A 23,749-nucleotide genomic window follows, 5' to 3' on the forward strand; every position below is an offset into this window, starting at 1 on the left:
TCTCCTCTCTGTCTGTGTGTATGTGTGTGAGCGTGTGTGGTCACTCCTCTCTCAAAATAACTTGTTTTTAGATAGGTGAAGTTGAAGAGGATGGGATTTATATAATCCCACACCCCCTTCTCACAACGAGAGGGAAACATGGCGCCTTGGAATACCGTTCGTCCTTGATGAGTTAGGACAGCAGATACTTTTACAATGTAGCCAACATCAGGAGAAAGAGAAGAAGAAAAAGGCCCACAACAGTCTGGTTTGTCGAGCCAGATTAAGGGAGGATTCATTCTTCTAGATTAAACAAAGTGCTTTTTTGTCCTCAAACACATCACAGGTGTAGCAAGTGAAACATTCTTGCAGCAAAATGCAGGAGGAGGAGCAGCAGGAATATTCGATACATTTGAGATACTAAACTAGATGAGTGTGTGATGACGGTGATGGCGCTGAATCCTTTGCATCTTCGTGGCCATTTTTAGCAAACATTGGGAGTGTTTCCTTATTTGATGATGGTGATGCTGCACGTCTCGGGGCGGCTCTCACAGCTGCAGTCTTGTTTTGCAGACAGTCAAGGTCTCCGCGCCGCAGGCCGATAGTGGACACGGCGAGATAAAGTCAAGGCTCATCATAAATCCCTCCGTTGGGAATGGCAGGAATCCCCTTTTCACCGCTTGCGTGTTGAAGCGTTATCAGCACGCTATGTGTGGGACATTTTTTGGCAGGTACCACAGCATCCTGGTAAATATGTTGGACACACCACGAGGAGACGTTAATGTCAGGGAACTGTGGGAATCAATCATCAAGCTGTGGAGGCCTGAAAGCATCAACTCAGACAAAGAACTCAGACACAGAAACCACCAAAGACAACAGAATGAAATATAAGAAACTTTTTTTAATTAATAATCATAAAAAGCAGAAAAAAACATATTAATTCCATTTGTCATTATAACATCTTAGGATAAAAGCACCAACACCGAACAGTAACAATTATTTTTTTCCTCCATGAAAACCCAGGGCTTTTCTCTTTTTTTTGGAAAGCAGGTTTGCCATTATTGCACCTCAAACCTGCCCTGGCTTTACCGATCAGATCGCTATAATACATGTAAGGTCACGCTCGCCTCTCAGCTGTTGGCAACAACAACCGAGCGGACAGGGAGACACCGAGCCTTCTTGAAACTCCAGACAGAAGAGAGGCATTTGTGAGATGAGGAAGATGCTGAACGTCATCGCCATTCAACAAGATCCTTTACGATCAGAAAAGTTCAAAAGCGGAATTTGTTTGTGTTTTTTTTTTTTTGCTGGAGCGGCTGCGTGTATGTGACGAGTGAGAATCCATCGGAGATGTGGACGTTTTGTGTTTTGTCTCTAAGGCAATTTGATAGCACCAAAAGCGACAATTTGTCTCTGAGGGTCTCTTGGTCCTGAGCTGGGACTTAGAAGATGCACAGACAAGATCCGTGACACCTTGAGAAGGAAATCTGGGGGAAATTCCTGAGTTGAAGACCTTTGGTAGGATTTAGAGTAAACAGCCTCGACAGCAAAGCTCTCGCAGAGTGTAAGAGAGAGGAACCAGGATGGCGACGGTCCAAGAACTGCATAGAAGCTTCAGGGGTTCCAATCATGCTCGTGCAAACCAAAGGACTTGAACAAGAGCATCTCACAACTCTGAGCGACGGCTACAAAACAAATGTGTGTCACTGTATTCTCACTGGCACATACACACGCTCGCGCACACAGCAGCCTGGTTCAAAGCTCCACAGGTAAGGACCGGACCGGAAGCGAGCTCGTATTGATTATGACTTAAAACCAAATCTCCCTGCAGAGCCACAGGAGGAGGAGGAAGATTCATCTATAGCTGCAAGTTCCTTGTTTTAAGTGAAGGAGAGCACCGTGATGTTTTGACTAGTAGTATTAAAAGTTTCTTTAAAACAAAAATCCACTGGAATCTTAAAGACACGGTTAAAAGCGACTGCGACTGTATCAAACACCAGGAGTAGGAAAAACAAGAAGGCATTAATAACAGTAATTACAAAAGGTTTCTCAGTGCTGTTAACACACGGACGACCATCTCTGATTCTTACGGCCTACAACAAGCCAGTGACTTCCTCCTTCAACGCCTCAGACAGCCACAGGTACGAGTGAGCAGCACATAAAGCTTTCATTAGTCTTTCTCTCTCTCACACACACACACACACACACACACACACACACACACACACACACACACACACACACACACACACACACACACACACACACACACACACACACACACACACACACACACACACACACACACACACACACACACACAGCTCACATTACAAAGGAAGGGCCTCGGCACTAAGACGTCTGATGAGCAGGTGTGTGAGTGTGTGTGAGAGACGTTATGCACCAGTGAAGATTCACTTTGTACAATCTGATCTGCCGCCATTTTCTTTTCAACAGAAGCACCAGTTGATTTTTTTTCCTGCAGTCTTGAGTTGGTAAAAATAAACAAAACAAACACAAAATAAAAACCCGAGGTGAAATCGTCTGATACAAAGTGAGAACAGATCTCCTGCTGGAATCTATTTGAGTCAAAGCACCCTTTAATCTGCATCTGATAAACACACACACACACACCGTCTTGAGTCGGATAGTTCTGCAGTGCGTGTGTGTGCGTGCGTGCGCTTGTGTGTGTGTGTGTGTATGCGTCTTGTCACAAAGATACAGCGGTTGTGTCACGATTGGAGGCTGTGGGATGTCAAAGGTCCTGTGGTGGCAAAGCTTTGCTCTCCGGGCTTCAGACTTCCTGTTAGACAGGCCGCGGCGTGTTAGGGTCACAATGCCAGCACCAAGCGCCCCACTCACTTAGACATATATTCATTTATATAGATAGATATTTGATATACCTTTTCTGTTCATTATGAAGACAAAAGACAAAAAGCAAAAAAAAAAAAACGAGTCCAAACAAACAAACGTATGTACAGAAACAGTGTGTGTTGTTCACTTAACGTTGGCCAGAGAAGCAGTGGACCGACCCAACATGTCAAACTGCTGTGAGAAACATCTGCCGAGGGGCCGACGCCCACTCTGAGCTCAGAGGGGGTTCGGCGGAAAACATGGCGTCGGCGGCGTCTACACCAGAATATTAAATACACGAGAGGAAGTAGCAGTGAATGAAACAAAAAGGAAAATGTCCCTGCGTACAGCACCAAAGTATTCCATTTGATTTTTGATGTTTTCAACATTAGAATAAATAAGATCAGGCACAGTCCTTACTTAGCACCATTATTTTCAGACTGAGTCAAGTACACACACACACACACACACACATACTATTGCATTCTACGATGTCAACACATTTCAGGATTTTTTTAAAAAAACAAACAAAATTAAGAGGAAAAAACAAATACAAAGGCCGACAGCATAAATATAATCAATCTAAATTATACACAACTATACAGTCTGAGAATGAATCCCATTCACAGTACAAACATCAGATACAAAAGAAGAGGACAGCAGAAGGCTAACAGAAAGGTGGAAAAACAGTCCAGTAGTTTTCTTGTGGTTGCGGTCAATTTTTTGTATTCCCAGTGTGTGAGGATTCACATACGCCAGTGTGTACGTACGTGTGCGTGTGTGTGTGTTTGTGTGTGGCTAACTGCAGTGTAAGCCCACATTCAACTGCAATTCCCAACAGCAGAGATAAATATGAGTTAAAGAAGCTCCAGAAGAGTTTAAAAATTCCTGCTTTTGAGATTATGACATAGTAGTGTGATCAACCAAGCTGACTGATGAATAAATAACAGTTCGATTGACAGTTACGTGGTTCTAATTCTCATTACACCCGGATGCGTCCTGCTGTTAATTCATTCACGGCAGGATTTAGCTTCATCACATCTTTAACGATGGCTTTGTTTTGCTGGATTTCTAGCTTAGCGATGCCTCAGGAGGCACATTTACAGAATGAGCTGCTGGCAAATCAGCTCATTTTAAAAGAAGCAGGATGGACTCTGGGTCGTCTGAACGTCACTGTAAGTTCCGCCTGTTGTTCTATCGACTTCATTGTTCAGTTCATTTCACGTCTGTGGGACTTCAATCAAACAAAGCAACATTCCCTGATAAGTGTCGGATACTGGAAGAGGGTAATTTGGACCGCACACACCTTGATAGCTTTTTTTTGTGAACATTTTTTATATTAACCCTCGTTCTATTTTAAATATATCTTATACATTTTAAATATAAGAATAAGAAAATATTGTAAATGATCAACATGGAGCCGGGACCACGAGGAGGGCGGAGAGGAGCAGCTGGGATCTTTACCTCCTCTGCTACACCGTTTCATATCTCTTATCTATCCAGTGTGACCTTGGACCACGAAATTAAAGTTCCTCATCTTGATTTATAGTCAAATTCCTTGATAGAAATATTTCCTTCCGCCGGGGGGAAGAACAGAGGAGAGAGATAAGAGAGCACACACACATGCATGCAGCGAGGCACAGCTGCATGACAGGAGCGCAGAGTTCAAGGAACCGGAACCGGTGTGTGTGTGTGTGTGTGTGTATCTGTATGTGTGTATGCATACTCGAGCTGAGGTGAAGGTTTTTGAGGAAGATGCAGCTTCAGAGACGGCGGCGATGGCGGCGGCCCGGCTGTGCTTCCATCTGTTGTTACAACGTTAGACGAGATATGAACGGACTTTGCTAAGCTCAAAAATGCTAGAGTAAGGATGAGGACTGCAGAGACGACAGCTGTCAAACTAGAGAGCACCACAAAGAGATCCTGGGTTCGTCCACTGAAGAGATTACAAAAACATCAAAACACCAAAGATTTCCTAACACTCCCCACATCAACATGACCAGTACCTAGGGTTTTTGCTCAAGGTGACCATAGTGGTGTGTGTGTGTGTGTGTGTGTGTGTGTGTATGTGTGCATGTGTGTGTGTGTGAGAGACATCCCAGTACAGAAGCCGGTCTAGGAGGCGGTTGGGTAGTGCAGACGTTTCTGAAGCACCAGTGAGTGAGTAGAGTGCCTTGGTCCACACAGGGACATTTGCATAGGTTACTTAAAAGTTGAGGTAGTTTCCATCAATTACCTGCAGGGGAACAGAGAGCAGAGGACTCAGTTAGTGATGTTTGTGGCTCGCGGGTTCAAACCGCAGCAGGAAAAGCAAACGCGCGGCCTTTCACAATGTGTGCGACTAAACTACAGCCTGACTCTGACTCACCTTGTTCCATTAGAACAACAGCTTATGGGAGCACAGGAAAACCTGGCACCCTGCCTGTCTGTCTCTCTCTCTCTAACAGTCCCTCTCTCACTCTCTTTCTTTCTCTCTCTCTCCACCCTGCCTTTCTCCATCCTCCCTCCTTCCCCCCGCCCTTGGCTCCTATCTAGGCCGGGTGCCGGGGAGCTGAGGGGCGGTGTAGGCGCCGTGCAAGCCCTGAGTCCTCCACATGCTCCCCCCCCCGCCGCCCGGGCTGCTGGCCAGTGTGGGAGGGGGGAGCCGAGGGGAGTAGTGCAATGTGAATGGACGAGACGAGGAGGGGGCGGAGAGGGATGAAGAGGAGAGGGAGGCGGTAGCAGCAGCGGCAGACACAGAAGCAGAGGGAGCGGAGGAGGGGGAGGAGAGAGAGAGGGACGACGCTCTCTGGTGGTGGACAGAGGAGTGGGACAAACGGGAGGAGTGGAAAGATTCCGATCTAGAGGACGGCGGGGCTTCGGAGTGTGCGGGCGCCTGCGAGGAAGGCGCGCTGTGCAAGGGCGGCGGCGGAGGCAGGGAGAGTGTGGGAGGAGAGGGGCTATGCAGGACCGACTGGGTGCGGCCTTGCTGCGCCTGGGAGGAGAGGGGGACGGGGGAGGACACGGAGGCCAGGCGCGTGGAGGCTGGCTGGGGGGCGGCGTGCTGCTGCGTGTGGGAGGAGGTAGAGGAAGAGGAGGAGAGACTTAGCAGAGAGCTGAGGCCTCCAGAGGCGGGCAGCACTGCCCCAAACTGATGGGAGGACACTGAGGGAACCACGTGGTGAAATAAACCTGCAAATCATAACAGCAGAAACGGAAGGGAAGGGGGGAGGACGAGAGAGGGGAGACGGGGGAGAGGGGGACAGCAGACAAAAGTGGCAAAGAGAGCAAGAAGGAGGGGGACAAAAAGAGAAGCAAGGGCTGAGCCAGGTTGAGCAGAGCGCAAAGCAAGTCAGACAAGCACACAGAAAGCAAAGGGAGTCAGTCCACCGTGACCGAAGCCTGGACAGCTCGGACAGTTTAGAGCCGCGGAGCAGCTTGTTTCTATGCCAACGCAAAACAGATCAGCACCAAACTAGATCAGGCTTCAGGGTGGAGTGACTCCAACATAAAAGATCCAACAGATACACCCAGAGAAAACCTGGTCTACATCAACATGACTTTGGTGTTAAACATCACAGAACACATGGTTGGTCTGATCCAGCTGGTTGGAGATTTGTTCTGCTCGTTCTTCTCTTTACTAACGATGCAGCATTTTCCAAGGGTGTTTCCACTCTGCAGCACTCAAGCAGCCGGTGCATGACAAAGCAAGGCAGCACAGAGAATCAGTGTGTCCTCCTGTCAGTGGGACAGACAGGAGGACAGCCTCTACTCACCTGGTTCCATCAGCAGGCCCCACATCCCCATCAGACTCACATCATCATCATCATCATCCTCTACCAAACTGACCCCCGGGCTGCGTCCCAGACCCCCTTCCTCACTAAACATCTCCAGTGTGTGACGCAAGACTTCACGCTAAGAAGTAGGTCTATCATCAGCGAGCCTCACCTCCAGCCGCTCCCCCCGCCAGCCCGGCGCTGGAGAAGCTTCCCAGGGCCGAGTGTCCATTGACGAGCCGAGAGGCCCCACTCACCGTGGGTCCACCTGTCTGGGCCCCGAACAGGGTCTGTAAGACCGAGGTCCCTCCCAGCGGAAACTGAGCCCCCAGGTACTGTCCCACAGCCGACCCCGCGGCCGAGGAAACTGCTACAGGGCTTCCTCCGACCTTCCCGCTCAGGATGCCGCCCCCGCTACTGGCAGCGGCGGAGATGAAGAGGTTCTGGCTCGCCAGGCCGCCGGTGGTCTTCAGCTCCCAGTCCCGAGGGGTCTTCTGCTTCTGAAGGGCCTGGCGCTGGTCTGACCCGCCGACTCCCTGGGTTGCGCAGCCACCGCCCCGGGGCCCGGCGTCCTGACTGAGGAAGGGGTTGGGTGTGATGTAGCTGGGGTTCTCCCCGTCGCCGCCTTTCCGTGCCTGCTGATGTTGCTGCTTGTGGTCGGAGTCGGAGTCCGTGCCCCGACCCGACCCCCCCATTCCAAAGGGAGAACCTCCCTGTTTCAAGTCTGAGTTGGGTTGCTTGGGGTCGGATATGGGTGAGAAGGTGGCTTTCCATTTGCTGGTAGATGATAAGGAGGAGGAAGAGGAGCCTTCACTACCTGTGCTGTTGCCACTGTTGCTCCCGGATTTCCTGCCTGGTGGGAGAGAGGAGGAGGAGCAGGTGGGATTAAGCATCAGGACACAGAGACGGCGCTCCTACTTCTAATCCGACAAATTATTTTTTTGCTTCTTACTTCTTTCACTATCTCCTATTCTACCTGGTCCATCTCTGCTCTCCAGGGATATAGTGGCAATTTTTCTTTCAATTCTGGGGGAAATAAGGAAAAACAACAATAAGCATTCTAATAAAGTCGCCATAAGGGGAAAAGGGACATTTTTAATATTCAGTCGGAGTTTGGGCTTCTAAATACACACACACACTGTAACATGACTGTGTGGCAACATTGAAACACTGTGAGATGTAAGGTAAAGCAAGATTGGGGCCAGATTACTGAGAATAGAGAAGCAGCATCATGAAGTATAAAAGTATTCGGCCAGGAGCTTCATAATACCGTGAGCTGGAGCTGTCAGCCGGGTATCCTGAGTCCTCGTCGTCAGAGCTGGGGGCTGAGGAGTAACGCCCTGTGCCGTTGAGCTCCAGGGGGCGCTCTCTTTTCAAGACGGGAGGCTGGTCCAGGTCGGGACCGCCGGGGCTGCGGCTCGACTGCTCCGGGGAGGAGATGGCGGAGATCTCCAGCGGCTGGTTGATGTTGTTCACCTGTCAGGAGACAAAGAACATCCAGGTTACTGCCCCGTTTGTCTGCAAGCACCTGAAAGATCTGTTGTTGAGTAATCTAACTCTAATACCATAGATGGAGCCACTGAGTCCTGTCCCCGGAGCGTTCGGTGACTCACCATGGAGTTAATGTTGAGCGGGGACCCTGAGGAGTGGCTGTTAGAGCCCAGCCCGGGGAACGACCTCCTCTTTGGGGAGCCGCTGGCGGTGACGGGCGTCGTGGAGCTGCGCTTCCTCCTCCCACGCTTGCGTCCCTCTTGAGAGCTGAGGCTGTGAGCCGAGTGCGACGCCGACGTGTGCGTGGGCGTGTGGGCGTGCTGAGTGCCGGGTGACTGGTGGTGGTTGCCATGGTTACTGTGGTATCCCTGCTTGGTCGAGTTGCCCGCGTGATGGTGGAGGCGCGACGCTCCCGCCGAGCCGCCTCCGCCGCCTGATGAAGAGGAAGACGTGGATGAAGAGGAGGAAGAGGAGAAGAAGATTCTCCGCCGCATTTCACTGTCCTGGGGCTCTGCGTCGGACTCACCCCCCTGACGATCCTGTCCGTCCTCTGGAATAATCCTGGGGGGTCCGTCTGCGTACTGGAGCACCCCTCCAGTGTTGAGTGTGTTGGGGCTCTGGATGGGAACGCTGCGGCCCATTGGTCCGGTCAGAGGAGTAGTGGTGTGTGGATGTGGGGATGAAGAAGCACCGTCATGGTCCTCAGAGTGGGGACCTCCGTTCATCAGACCTGAGCTGGATGAGTAACCTGAGAAGACAAAAAAGTCAGAGATGAATACAAACAAAAGAAATCTAAAAGAAATCTAATGTAATTGAAACAACCAGAACTTTGAACATGTCACTAATTCCAGATTGCATAATGATGAAAAGGGAATAACATGATCTAATATGGCTACACCAGTGTATGTGTGGTACTGGTTGGGGGTCCTTACCATTGGTCTGACCTGACTGAGACACGGGACTTGGAGTACTTCTCTGAAATTGAGAACACAGACACCATTAGGGACAAAGTTTTCCAAATACCTAAATGCAAAACTTTAACTTGTACCAGCCACTATGAAACAGCCATGCTTCCTGTTCAAGGGGCCTCATTGAATCACTCCACTTTCCTCCTTTGAATGGGGCTGTGGTGTAATCACTACCTGCAGTGTGAGCACTCACCAGTCTCTCAGCACGGCTGGGCAGCACCACGCTGGCCAAGGGAATGCTGACTGGTAATTTACTGGGGTGAACTGTGCTTAGAGGGATACTAATAGGAAGGCTTGTGATGCTGTTGTCGCCTGGGACTGATGGACTCTTCTCCTTACCGCTCTGTTGTAGAGAGGGAGAGGGGAAGAGAGGCAGAGAGGGACAGAGGGGTGAATGATGACATGTTAACACATTTAAGTAGAGACTAACAGATGGGCTGACACCACATGTGCCCAGACAAAGAGGTGCACATATTTACCCTGTCGGAATTCTTAGGAATTGCATTCATGGCGTCAGACGCACTGGGAGAGGAGCAGCTCAGTTTGGCTCCAAAGGGAGGGGTCACACCGCCCAGGTCACCCCTGAAACACACACATCTAACCAATTAACCTGAGCAACTTACAGTCCTTCAAATATGTATACGTGAGCATTTAGTGCTTACGAACCTGTGTGTGGTCATTCCTGGACCTCTCATGTGGCCACAGGCGGTGGGGTCCTGGTTAAGGTGCCGCCGCAGAGCGATCTTGGCAGGTGAGAAACGGGTGTAGTCAGGAAGAGTGTAGGAGGGACCTTGCTGCCTCTGCCTGGCGTCGGTGGTTGCGGGCACAATCTCATGATCGGGGGAGATGGGCAGGTAGCGGGAGAGAATCTCTCCTTTGGTGTTAGCCCGGTCAAAGCAGGGCGAACCAGTGCCGTTGATGGAGAGCTCCGGGCAGATGCCGTTGAGGACCGGAGCTGAGGAAAGGCCGTGTTTAGAGTCTATGTCCATGGAAGAGCGGGGATCCAGGCCCTTTCTGTAAGGAGAGCCGTCACAGGGACTGTAGGACTTCAGCTGGAGCAACTCCTGCTGCCTCTGACTCTTCTCCAGCTCCACAATGCTGATCTGCAAACGGACAGCAGGGGGAGCCATTACACAGGGAAACAGGTGTCCCATAACAATAACTGGGCAAATCACAGAAATCAAGTTATGTTTTCTATGGAAACAGTTTTAACAACTTTCCATGCAAAGCTACTTTTATTTCTGTTTTCCATTACTGGATTCCCTTTATATATCTCTGCAGAGCCAGAGGGAAGGACTGAGGGGTAAGGTGGGTTTGAGAAGGGGGTCAGAGAGGACAGCATGCATGGAGGAGCATAAACATGGGAGGTGGGAGAGAGAATGGAAAATTGTGTTATGCAAGAAAATCAAGAGTCTGCCCGGCGTACCTGCAGCTCCAAGCAGTGTCTCTGTTTCTCAGAGATCTGTCTGCGCAGCGCCTGCTTCTCCTTCAGCAAGCTCTCCAGACACAGAGAGCCCCAATCTAGCTTCAGCTCCTCACATCGAGACTTCAGCTGGAAAAGAGAAACGACATACAGACTCATTTGCTGTTCTGTCACCTCGTGCAAAAACACACGGTTCCAGCTTTACCAAGTATTAAGCTGTGTACTACAAGCAGGGACTGAACTACGCCATCACACAACAATACAGAAATGCAGAAGTGTGGAAACAGCAGCAATGGGTGTGAACAACAAGGAACGATGCTGTAATAAAAGGGCGGAGGCACTAACGACACAGCAGGAGATGGCGAGGTCTCACCAGTAATAAGCTGTGATCCCGCAGTGAGGCCATCTCTCTCTCAAGCTGCTTGGTCTGCTCCTTCAGCTGACGGTTGTGGGCTGAAATCTCCTTCTGGGCCTGCAGCAGGTCCTCCACAGTCAGTGCTTTCACTCCCAGCTAAACGCCACAAACACACACATGGAAGAGTCACAAAACAGTTGAACACACACGCCAAACACCATGACTTTACTGTCTCAACCATGCTCAGAGAGGATATCTGGGTATATGACTGTTGACTGTGTCATAAAGAAGCAGCTCTTACCTCATCTAGTTTGGTCTGGAAGAGACCTTTGATCCTCTCCTTGTGAGACTGACACACTGAGTGAAGCTGCTCCGCCTGACCTGACAGCTCCCGGTGTTTTTGCTACGGAGACAAGATGTCAGGGAGTTGACAGCAGTTGAGAGTGAAGACATGCAGCCGGACCGTAAACATGTCAATAAGAAGACAGACAACTCAATAGGTGCCGCCGTTATTAATGTTAAATGCCTGAGTTAATCTAATGAATGTGATGATGTAATGAGTGAAGGACTGCATGTTACCTCCTCCTGCTCTAGAAGCTGCTGCACGTTGGAGCGGTACTGAGGCGTCTTCATGTGGGCCATGAACTGGAGGTACTGGACCTTGATGTTATCTGTGATCAGACGCAAGAGAGAAAACAGAGGCCAGGTTACACCAACTTTCATCTCACACTGAATCTAAACTCAGGCTAAGTTACAACACACAACCGTATGAAACAAAAATACAGTTCAAAGTGATTTACAACAGCGCACAGAGAGACAAAGTCTTCATGAGCTCACCTAGCAGCTGCTGCAGACCGGGAGGAGTTGGGCTCAGCAGCAGTTGACCAGAGGGATAGTGCTGGACCTTGGGAGGTAGCTGGTAGAAGGGACTCTGAGGTGACCGGTATGCATCTATACACACACACACACACACACACACACACACACACACACACACACACACACACACACACACACACACACACACACACACACACACACACACACACACACACACACACACACACACACACACACACACACACACACACAAGTCAAGTCAGTCAAACGAGTAAAAGGTTTTCAGAGACACAACAAAAATGTATGGGATGTTAATATAATTCTGTAAGATGAGGATGGTCCATTGTACTGGTGTGTGTGTGTGTGTGTGTGTGTGTGTGTGTGTGTGTGTGTGTGTGTGGCTGCACTCTGACCCTGAGAGGGTGCTGCAGAAAGGGTCTTGGCGTGCAGCAGGTCCAAGGCGCTCTGATTCTTCTTGCTCTTCTTCTCAGCAGCAGCCACAGTGGCTTTCTTGGGTCGCCCGCGCTTCTTGTTGTTCAGCTTGCGCCCTTTGGACAGGAGACGGGCTCTTCTGGGTTTGGCTGAGGGCTTCACCACCGATATCAAGCTGGGCCGCTCATCCTCGCCACAAGAGTCCTGCTGCTAACACAGACACGTATAAGACTGATGGTAGGAAATGCTTCACACACACACAAAGAGGTAAAGATGGATGGATCCTTACATGTCCTGCCTTGTTGTGTTCTTTAAGTTTTGTGGGGGTGGTGCTATTGCTTTTACTGTCCTTAGTATCCTTCTGCTGACGCCGCCTAGCTGCCTCTTGTTCCTCCTGAAACGAGACAAAGGGACGTCAGCTTCAGTTAATAACTACAGCGGCCATGGAAATATCAAGGAGAGGAAACTAAACTTACCCTGAGTTTAGGATTTTTGAGACTAGCAAAATAGTTTTCAAGCTGAAAAACAGGAAGAGAAACATTAGGTCATTCAAAAATACTCTGAAGGTTTTCATCCAACATGGAAGAGGAATCGCTGCATTTGAATTGACTGTAATGTGTGACGACTCTACAGTTCCTGCTCTAACCTTCCTCAAACGTGAAAGATGTGTGTTGAGCTATTTATTCAGTGTGTGGGCAGCAGTGACTCCTTGAAGCTGCTTGTAACTTGACTGCAAACATTATTATTCGTAATAGCTCATTCTAAGGTCAGGTTTATACTTGCTAAAGTACTTCATCCAGAGGATTAAAAACTTCATCCAATGTGGGGGCAGAGACCTAAGTTACATCTCGTCTGCACAGGAGCACTTAAAGTTTTGTCTTGTAACATAAATACAGGCGGGGCCGATGAAGGAGATCTAAATCTTTGTACACTTATGTTCCCAAGACACAACAAAGAGGGCAGCAGTGACAACGACTAAAGTATGTGAGGTCATAGAAGAAGTACTGCCTTGCTCAATCTCACCACAATCCGTAATGTTTGGTTAACTGCTCGTGGGCTTGACTATCAACAAAACCAACAAACTTAATCCTCACAGTACAAAGAATACAGCTGAAGTCATATTAGGGTCCATTATCTATTATAACCCACAAGCCCTGATTTGCATGGGGTGCTTTTCATTTCATTTACATTTTAATTTGCATTAAATTACTTTTGGGAGATGGGAGAAAAATGGAATTGTGAACGTCACACTTGTTGATGACCACACACACGCACGCAAACACACACGCACGCAAACACACACACACGCACACACACGCACACGCACACACACGCCTTTGAAAATCATGAATGAGGTCCCAGCTATTAATGCAAATAAAGAGTAAATGTAAATGAAATGAAAAGCAACCTATGCAAATGCCGGATCATTGAACAATGTTTCTGGTACGTTTGGAGGTGATGGTGCTCATTGTATGGACAGACGCTCTCCAATTAAGAATTAAACAGTTCTGCTGCTTGTCCACTGCCATGCAGAACACACATGTGGCATAAACACGGAGCTTGTGTTCAGGGACTGGGCTGAGCTCTCTCTCTCTCTCTCTCTCTCTGTAACTCTGTCACTACAGTTTCCAGGGAGCACATCAGTATTCTCACTGGGATTCACACTGCAGGATAACAAACCTGTATTCTCCGACCGCTTCACCTTGGGGACCGACTGACTCTATCTTCTCTAATGGACTCAGCCATTGTGCATGCTGCTTCACAAGTCATTTGTTTTTTTGTTTTGACAAATTCTCCGGTTGATTCCACGCTCCCTTGATTAAATAAACAAGTGTAGAAGCCTCTTGAGTTAAAGATAAACCCCAGTGCTTACTATGGTGCGGTCTATGGTATGCAGGTAGTAGGAGACTGGCTTCCCAGTCCAGGACACAGAACCCCTCAGTGGAGAAAGCTCCACCACACGCATTATTGTGCCAATATCTGCAGGAGAGGGAGAGAGGGAGAGAGACACTGCGGCGTTACATTTCAACAGCTAGGCAGGGCAGATAAAAATCAGCTGTGGGCTCAGAGCGATGATCAACTCTTCCTGTAAAGCACTTACCACTCAAGTTTCGACTGTTTATTCTAAAGTTTAAAGGTGCAAAAGGTTTTGAGGATACAATTTTCCCACCTGGAAGAAAGAGAAAAAAAAGACAAGAGAAAGAGATTGTGTGTCTCTGGAGAATCATTGAAATGCTCACACATGTTTCACCGACTGTATTCATCAGATAACACAATAATAAACACAATAAATACATGTTAGTAGTACACAGGGACAAGTAGAGTTGTGGGGCAGTGTCATACGTTCGTTAGGGTCAAAGGTTTCTCTTTGTTTATCTTGATCACTGGTGACAAAACCTAAGCAAATCTTTCTAAGCCCAGTCGTCACTCCCTGTTCTACCGACACAAAACCTCCACATCTATTGTGACAATCAAAAGAAGGAAGAAGGTGTGTTGACGCTTGTATAACAAGCTGTACACGTCAAACAACCAGCGTGCTACGAGCCTCAAGCCTGACAGTGTTGTGAAAATGTCATTACTGATCTTTTGAGTAACTAATTAAGTTTGGATCTCAATCTACTCTGACTTATTTAATGATCTCATTAGAGGACAGGATGCATTTACCGGACAAGACGAGACTTTCAGGCAGAACTGATCTATTTTCGCAGCGTAAAATCGTTCACTTGAAAAACAAAAAATAATCATGTTGTCTCTGAAATGTCAGGACAATTTAGTGAACCTTGATGCATCTGCCAAACACTTAAGTTGTCTTGCTCAACCCTAAAGGGGCGTGTGTGTGTGTGTGAGAGGGGGAGTCCACGGCCAGCTGGGTGCGGGCCAACTTGGCAATGTTACAGAGCTTCAGTCAGGCAATCTTAAAGGTTGCTGACAATTCATCGCTGGGTATATCTTAAAAATAAAGGCTGGATGACACCGGTTAACAGCCTGGGAAACAGGGCTGAGAATGAAGAGAGGAGATGCGGCAATGATTGAGTAAAGCATTAGAAGTCACGAGAGACAGAAGTGCAACTCGTGTGCTTTTGAACTTGTGGGCAGCATTGAGTCTATGACTAATGTTACATTACATTACATTACGATCATTTGGCAGACGCTTTTGTCCAAAGCGACTTACATTACATTACCACCCTTCGCAGAGGGGGGAGCAATTGAGGGTTCGGTGCCTTGCTCAGGGGCACCTCGGCAGGGGCTCGAACCGGCGACCCTTCGGTTCCCAAGCCGAAGCACTACCCACTGAGCCACTGCCTCACCCTAGAAGGCGTAGAATGCCTTTGTTACTGTACACTCTCTTCTTATAAGCTCCCCCCCACACTATCTCACACATATGTTACTCTTACAGTAGTACTCGTGTTGTGTTACTTCACATTCTCTGTTCCACTCATCTACGTGCCGGTAGATCTGCCGAGCTCTCTGATGTCTACACACGTCTACACACAACCTGAGATGTGGTGAGACGCAGCCTGAACGAGACTTCTGCAGCGCTCGCTTATGTGCACACACACACACTTCACGTCACTGTAATTGGCTCTTCACCACAAGTGTGAGCGCAGGATTAGGAGCGGTGCTGTGTGTGATTTACTGCACTGCCTTTTCCCAACAGACTCCAAACACTATAACACTTAAAACTAACACGGTGAATATAAATGAAGGTTGAGAACTCGGCCCTATAAATGTCCGGCTTGTGCTTTATACTTGGCACAAATTCTACACACTGGGGACGTTCAAATATTGAGTGAGCACACAGAACAGAATCCAATCTGAACTCAAATCTCTCATTCTGTGCATCTATGAGGAAATATCTAGGCTGTCACCAATGTTAGTCTTTATCTGAGCCTTGGATAAAAAAGTACACACCTTCCTTCATGTTGGCAAAGCGCTCCTTCAGCTGGTGATCTACTTCTGGACCAAAGGCAAAGTTATTCACAAATATAATACTGGAAGACAGACAGAGAAAGGACACAATTTTAGATTAATGCTTGTGAAAAGAGAAAATAATTTACCCAGGATGGAAAGTTCAAGAGGGAAACATCTTTAAGTAACTCGCTGAGGAGGACAAGATCTATCAATGGACTATGGAGAATGGACAATGGATCATCTAAGGAACGGTTACTGCAGAGACAGTAGCTTCAAAGGTTCCATTCGTTATTTGTATTTTGTGAGATTGTGTTTATATTTAACAGTTATATTTGACTCTAATGGATTGTTTCCTTCTAGTTTGGACTGAGGGGGGGGGTTTGATACGACACCTTGTGTTGGCTATCCTGTCTTTCCATTCTTCTGACAGAAAGTCACCTCTCTCCAGCTGGAAGAGATTAACCACGAGTCAGCAACAAAACACACAGTGTGCTGAACGGGCAGCGTTACAGAAATAGCCGTGTTACACTCTGTGAAATGTATGCATTTAAGAGCACCTGCCTCTGTGCGTGTGAGTGTGTGTGTGTGTGAAGAATAACACAGAGAAGAAATGTGACACCAGGACATAACTTACTGTGTACTCTCCATGTTTCTTCCCATACCATTTCATCCATTTTTTAAATTCTTTATCCATGCTCTGAAAGAGAGAATATGAGCATCAGTCTGAAGGCAATTCAATTCAGAGAGAAGAATTATTGAGTTAACTTGATGACTAATGCTGGGTGTTGTATTCCAAGAATGGGGCTCATAGGCAAGCCCGTAGTGGAATATCAGGCTTTATGGTCGGTTAACTTTAGGTTAGGTTTAGGTTTAGGTTTAGGTTAGGTTAATCTCGTCACCCAACCTGAACCAAATGTTTACATACATCTTTCTTAGCTTCCTGTCTGGAACAGACCGGTCTAGTGGGAAAGTGTGTTACCTCTGCATAGGTAGCTGGAATGTCTGCCTTCTCCACACCGTAGTAGTGTTTACAGTTGGTCGCTGCTGCAACCTGCAGCACTACCTGCCCCACTCCTGCAAAAAAGAATACACATTTTAAAAACTGCAAAAACAAAGAATGGCTGTGTAACACCAGACAACCTGCATTCTGTTTGATAAGTCATAGAAGGTCTTGTCTTTTTGGGCTCTGGTGTTTTTCTATATATATATAGCTGTGACATTGTGGGCATGTGCCAAGACCCTTAGACCAACACATCAGACTCACCGCTGCCGAGGTCCACAAAGGTGTCGTCTTCCATCATTTCCATCTCGTCGATGATCTGAGCCACCAGGTCGAACGACGTCTCTCCGTACACTTCAGGGGAAAAGGGCTCGTAGTTGTTCAGCTTCTCTGGGTCGGTCACTGAGTGGTTGTACACTTGCTGTAGGATGTGTCTGAGCAGCCCATTGGAGGGCCGCTTGTTCAGCTTCATGGGCTGGGTGGTCCCCTTCCACTGGAGAACAGGATTCCAACCAATCAATGCATTTATACATACAAAAGCATGTGTACAAAAAGTCACCCAAAACCACTAAACACCCTTCACACACGTAGACTCACCAGCTGGTGAATACTATCGATGGCCCGGTTGTACTTGTCACAAAGCCTCTGCATACTCTCAAAGCTGCGGGAAAGCGTAAAACACAACATTTGGATCATTTTGTACAAAATTAAATCCAAGATCCCAGTCCATGACATAGCTTACTATCTCAGCTTGAGCTGTCCCATGATGGTTATTGAACAGACTCACCTCTTGGTGTCATAGTCAATAAGTACGTAGTTTTCCATCGCCAGTTTGAGGTCCGGGATCTCCTCACAAACCCACCTAGGGACACAAACATCATTCAGTCACAATATCATAAATCTGCCATTGGTAGTCACTGGTTGGGAGGATGTGTGAAGGCACTGAGGTCATCACAGGATGATGAGGAAGAGTCACTCACCGGATGGTCTCGATGATTTCATGAGCAGCATCATGGTGTTTATCCTGAGAACAGAGGAACAGAACATTAACAGACTAAACTAACTAAAGCTGACTCTGGGGGGAGGGGGGATTATATATTTGTATCAGCCTTGTCTCTGTTCACACACAGAGCTTCTGGCCACAGAGGTGCATAAGGACAGGTTTTTACCAGATTAGTAACATGGACATAGCCTGTTCCACATTGTGATCATTGAGGCAGGGAAGGAAAGGCAAGCAAGAATCAGTGACTCAAATGTCAGTCAAACAAAGTTGGACCTCAGCAGGCTGCAGCTTCATACTGGGCGTGCTGAGGAACAACAACCACTTGCAGACATGACCACAAGTCCCAGTGCACTGTTTAGACTATTCAGGAATTCTGGGAATGTTTACAACACATACACCCCCGACTGAAGCGTTCTAATCTTTAGCAGTGTGTTGTGTACTGCCTGGAAGTTCACGCAGTATACAACGCACACCTGAACTCATAAGACACTCCAGTACATAATGACGGCACTCTGATGCGGTACAATGTCTGTTTGGGACCTCCAGTTTACTGTATCCTTATCTATACTTAGAAGCCTCAGCTGGAGTGTGGCGGGTCGCTGCTGCTGCTGCCGCTCTGTGGGAGTAATAGGACTCCAGTTACACCCAGAGCGGCGCAGCCAGCCTGAGCCTGTTGCCTGGGCTGACCCACTGACCCACTTTCTGTCTCCTGCTGCAGCTCTTTGCCAAGGAGAGCCTCTGGTGGAGGGAAAGAAAGGAAGGGGACGACAAATCGTAGGGGTGAAAGGAAAGGAGGGTAGGGGGGGACAAAAGGAAACTAAAAAAAATCAAGGACTGGAAAGTGAGGGAGGAGCGAGGAGGCCAGAGATGGAGGGGGGCGGTGTTCGTCAGCTGTTTGAGGCCTGGCACAGCGGCGGCCGCCAAAGCTAACAGCTCACTGCCTGCAGCTCCCGGCTTCCCGCTCAATACTGCGCGCCACTACTACTCCAGCTTCCGCCGAAACACACACACTCGAATGCGCACGCACTCAAATGAGCACGACAACACAGGAAACCTCTCACTCGCTCTAACTACTGACTATATGGAAACGTGACACTACACTACATTCACAAACCAGTGTGGACTGTGAATCACTACAATCACTGGAGTGTTGACTCAACAGGAGAGGTATGGTTTAGAGAAACTTGCGTGAGTACACAAGCCGCCGATCCAGATCACCTGCTCGCATCAGACATCACACAGCAACACCAGCACGGCGCTGCAGCTAAAAATAACCACTGGCTGAAAGTGAGAGAGAGAGAGAGAGAGAGAGACCCTCCTCTCACCGCAGCTGTGGCACTGACGCATGTACCACTCGTCCTCCGTCTGCCACCTCCTCTGTCAGACTCTTTGTACCCCGCCGTGACTCACTGTAGGTGTCGGGGCTTTACACAAGACGCTACTATACTACGCACACACGCCCCGGCAACCCGAAAGAACAAATGACTAACACTTACGCGCACGTTCTACTCATGCTTCAACCAAAAGGAACAGAGTCTCCAGCATACAAGTCAAAACATTGCTGTATCTAAGCCAAGTTCTCTCGGGTGTAACACCTGATGGTGACACACACACGTCGTCACATCTCAATGGGAACCACACTTTCACAGCAGTCACACCCCTTGAGATCATAGTTACACGGAGCACAAAGGTGACATGGAAGAGAAAGGTGACGGTACCAGTTGAGTCCAATCGTGAATTAGGAGCAGGATGTCTTTGATAAACCGCTGTGCAAGTCTGTGTTCGTGCTCCCACCAAAAAGCAGACAGACAGAGAGCAGCCCAGCTCCATACGTGGTCTTCATATGGAAGCATTTACACGTGCAGACTTTGGGTTGAGCAAAAGGAAAAGACAGCAGGAATGAAAAAACACGGGCTTGGGTTTTCTGGGTGCGGTAAGCGTTCGACGACAACAGCCTGTACAACACACGTGTTGTGTGGAGGGAGACACAGCCAGCACTGTGTTCACACACTGTGGGCGAGATAAGTGCTCGTAGCGCTCAGTGGGAGTGGGGAACGATAGAAACTTGACAGAATGTGTATATGGAAACGTGTTCGATTATGGCAAAGGCTGATCATCAAAGACGAGGAACATTTCAGCACAAGCTTTTACCAACGCACGCTCTCAAATGCTATTAATACGGCGAAGCGAAGCCAAATGGGAGCAGCCTCACACCCTCCTCCCTGCAGAGCCGACCATATGGACGCGAGAGGAGAGGAGAGGGAGCGTGAGCAGCACTTCCCCTTTGAGACCGAGGAGGAGAGCTTTGCATGAACGTGCTCCATATTGCAGAACTCCACATGCAGGACCGTCAGCTGTTTCTAATTCAACGTAAGCCTTTGGAAGCCAGCGCCTGTATAAATAGCTCTCGTGCAGGTCAGCCCCTATATTTAAATTCCTGACATTCCTGCTCTCTGCGCTCTTTTACCCCCCCCCCCCCCCACACACACACACACACACAGACCATAACATAAGGAAGTGGGTGAGGCTATGGTGACCCGAGAGGGAGGAACCCTGAGTCTTATCAGCCTCTGGAGCCTTGAGTAAGGACAGGAAGCCAAGGCAGAGAGGAGAGGCTGGTTACTAACTCCAGCTGATTCAAGGAGTTCAACGTCATAACAGAGCAGAACAGAGTGTGTGTGTGAGTGTGTGTGGAAATGAGACACCGCTCAAGACTTTCTAAGAAAAGTGTGAGTGGAACATTCCGCTATTCTCAGTAAGCTCTGGCTCATTGTCACGGAAATGATTCAACTACAAACGAAGAAGAAAGAAAGAAGGTCAAAGCAGAGTATGAACTTAAGAAACCCACAAGACTTCCAACCTCTTCCCTTTGAATGTCTCTGTGATGAAGATGCTGCCATCCTCTACCTCATCGCTCTGTACGTTCTAATGGAGTGTAAGTGCCCAAGGGAAGAACAAACACACACACACACTCAAATATGTATGTCAGTCACACGCCTGAGCTCCAGAGGTCAGAGGAGGACACACACACACACTTCACACACACACCTGACTCTGATCCAAGCAGCTCTGTCTCTACACTAACACACTCCTTCACAGGCAGCAGCCCAGGACTTGTTTATTTGTTTACGTCCCCATAGACACTTTGAAGCAGACTTTTATTTACATATGACGTCAGTGTCCAACATGCAAACACTCGGATCGTGAGGGATCTGAGCGTAGTAAAGAGTGAGAGAATGCTACTCGGTTTACTCGCTCAAAACACACACCGACACACTCACACAGACGAGCTACGAGTCTCAAGTACAAACACACACATATCTGGTTCATCATGTTGCTCTGTGTCTGTCACCGTCCCGACCAGTGTGACCCGCTTCCCCCCCACCCCCCAAGCGAGCGTGCGGCGGCTAGCCAACATTAGCACCAAAGAAGAAGCGAGCTAACAAAGACACAAACACAAGACTAAATCTAACTCAGCCACCGGAAAGCTTCGGGTTGGATCACTTACGTATACTGGTAGCGGCCACGGGTAGCCAGCGGGTTCGGCTCCAACCGGCGATTTGAGCTTGAGCTCCAGCTTTTCGCCCATCCTACACTTCGCGGCGGCTCGGCTGGGGGAGAGGTAGCTAGCTAGCTAGGAACGGCGCTGCGCGTTAGCCAGCTGCTCGGTTAGCCGACGAGCTACAACGGGGACATTTTCAGGAGGAAAAAAACGACAAAACGCCTCAAATAAAATACAACTCGACGCTCGTTACGCGGTAAACACACCGATAGCAAAGGCAAGTGTGTAAATGGAACCGAGTCGCTGTAATGTCGTAAATAAAACGCCTGTTCATGTCCACTGGCAATAACACCTCGTCCCTATCGCCGCCATCTTGCCCGGCATGAATAAATATGGCAGGGGGCCACAGGAGGCAAAGAGGGGACACACACGTCACCCAGCGACGGTGACACTACACACACACGACACACTCCCAACACACACGACACACACACACACGACACACACTGCCAATCACGCAATACACACATATAAAACACCCACACTACCAGAAAACACGGAGAACATCCAGGAATCAAACATCATAACACAAGCAGAACATAGTGAACACACACACAGAAAAGTAAAAAAACACCAGATAATTCTCAGATAAAACAAACATAAGATGTTTTAGAAGCCATAATAAAGCAAATGCAACTTTTCAATGATTAAAGCAATTAATAGATTGGAAAGTTGTTATTATCATGTAATATGTCCCATAGTGAGTTATAGAGTGTGTTTGCAGAGTGTGTGTATTCTGTTACAGTTCATGGTTCCTTGCAGGTGAAAAGAAAATGTAAGGGACATAGAAGAGGGACATGTTGACTGCATGAGTGGACAGAATGGGTCCTCAGCTCATTCTGATAAACTGCTGACTCAGCGAGGAAGATTTAATCAAGAAGAGGCTCAGTGGCTTTTGTAATAAGAACAATCGGTCCGAAAAGTAATAGAATTGTTCAAATTACCATATCAACATTTCAAGAGCATTTGTCAGTTTCTAAGTAGATTATCTGGATGAGGAGAACAAACTCTATGGTGTCTACAGCAAATTTGTTGTGAGGGAAACAATCAAAATGAAGCTGAAGGTCAGGATCATCACATTAACTTGTGACTGTGACCGCTCTGCTACACACAGATAACGTGAAACAAGATCCAGGTGAGAGGACCAGACACAGCAGAAGTAACAATACATGATAAAAGAAAAAGATGAGACCTTATAATGTAAACTCATACATTACAAATGCTCAGTGACTCTATACCAGATTTGTGAGAAGATTGCAGAAGAGATAAGACAAACAATGGGAAGTGGACTGATTGTGACGCTCAAGCCCAAAGATATCAAATACTATAGTTTCCAGATAATGTAAACTGAGATGGGGGAATATGAGATTGGTCATACTTTTACTTCCTGTGACCTAAAAAGTGAGCCAAAATCCAACAGGCTTTGAATGAATTGAATGCAGCCCTTTGTGTTGCAAATCAGCAGACCTGCTTATTGCACGGCGCTTACATCACACACACACACACCTGTGGTGCATCGTTTCACCGTTCCACCACAGAAAAGCAATGAAAGTCAGTAGATCCCAGAAACGACAGAGGAACAATGTCATCGGCCATTAGGCACAAAGCTATATACAATTACACATACAGGTTGTTTTACCTTAAACTTCCCTCTTTTAGCAACTCAATTGGCTCTGTGCTTCGTCCTATTCATCATTCAGACCACTCATTTATCAAAATGTGACTATTAATCACAGAATGAGAAAGCTTCTGTGCTCTCAGAATGTGACTGAAACTCATTCATCTTTTTGACTTTTTTCACACAAGCGTGTCTGTGTTGTACTTGATAGACGTTGCCAAGCTGCCTGTGATTCACTTTCCAAGAGTGAGAAATATTTTACCTTTCAGCACATCGACCCATACGGCTAATATTAGCCCATTCTGTAGAGTGGATGTGAAGTTTTGGCAGGTTAGATACTGTAGTTCTCAGTAATACGAATGCAACTTCAGAAAGGAGCTTTATGTCACCTATACCATCCAGAGCTTTTCTGGGGGTCTGTGTCACGGTCCTACAGAGCAGTTAGAATAATTTGACCCGACTTCAAGCGTGACCTACATTTTCAAATTAAAGAACCACCCTGAGAATGTAAATAGAAGTAGAACCCCTGCATTCCAATGTAGAAACCGAGACAAATGG

The 23,749-nt window shown here is 47.8% G+C and overlaps 2 protein-coding genes across 8 annotated transcripts; both read right to left on the reverse strand.

Annotated features, from left to right (window-relative positions):
• Positions 1-2,841: 2,841 nt before the first annotated feature.
• On the reverse strand, positions 2,842-21,889 carry dot1l (DOT1-like histone H3K79 methyltransferase). 7 transcript variants are annotated; one of them, XM_076152943.1, is made up of 28 exons: positions 21,520-21,889; positions 17,989-18,032; positions 17,796-17,870; positions 17,606-17,669; positions 17,273-17,501; positions 16,988-17,082; positions 16,643-16,705; positions 16,401-16,456; positions 16,009-16,088; positions 14,198-14,266; positions 13,970-14,076; positions 12,573-12,614; positions 12,386-12,490; positions 12,078-12,306; positions 11,662-11,775; positions 11,404-11,495; positions 11,126-11,227; positions 10,843-10,980; positions 10,473-10,598; positions 9,713-10,149; positions 9,526-9,628; positions 9,240-9,389; positions 9,011-9,053; positions 8,153-8,826; positions 7,858-8,063; positions 7,540-7,613; positions 6,845-7,440; positions 2,842-5,068 (listed from the first exon to the last, which is right to left on the reverse strand). In XM_076152943.1, exons 1-28 carry the CDS (start codon positions 21,598-21,600, stop codon positions 5,039-5,041), a joined length of 4,224 nt encoding a protein of 1,407 aa, XP_076009058.1. In that variant the 5' UTR covers positions 21,601-21,889; the 3' UTR covers positions 2,842-5,038. The 7 variants fall into 7 exon arrangements, with proteins under 7 accessions (XP_076009058.1, XP_076009056.1, XP_076009053.1 ...); XM_076152941.1 differs by having other exon boundaries at positions 6,760-7,440; XM_076152944.1 differs by lacking the exon at positions 2,842-5,068 and having other exon boundaries at positions 5,938-7,440; positions 8,153-8,511; positions 8,605-8,826.
• Positions 3,358-6,699, reverse strand: LOC143002636 (uncharacterized). Its single transcript, XM_076152835.1, has 2 exons — positions 6,588-6,699; positions 3,358-6,003 (listed from the first exon to the last, which is right to left on the reverse strand). Exons 1-2 carry the CDS (start codon positions 6,697-6,699, stop codon positions 5,360-5,362), a joined length of 756 nt encoding a protein of 251 aa, XP_076008950.1. The 3' UTR covers positions 3,358-5,359.
• Positions 21,890-23,749: the final 1,860 nt, after the last annotated feature.

Source organism: Genypterus blacodes, unplaced genomic scaffold (assembly GCF_046128005.1).
Source record: "Genypterus blacodes isolate CSIRO-AG114 ecotype Tasmania unplaced genomic scaffold, CSIRO-AGI_Gbla_v1 ptg000058l_1, whole genome shotgun sequence".
NCBI lineage: Eukaryota > Metazoa > Chordata > Actinopteri > Ophidiiformes > Ophidiidae > Genypterus > Genypterus blacodes.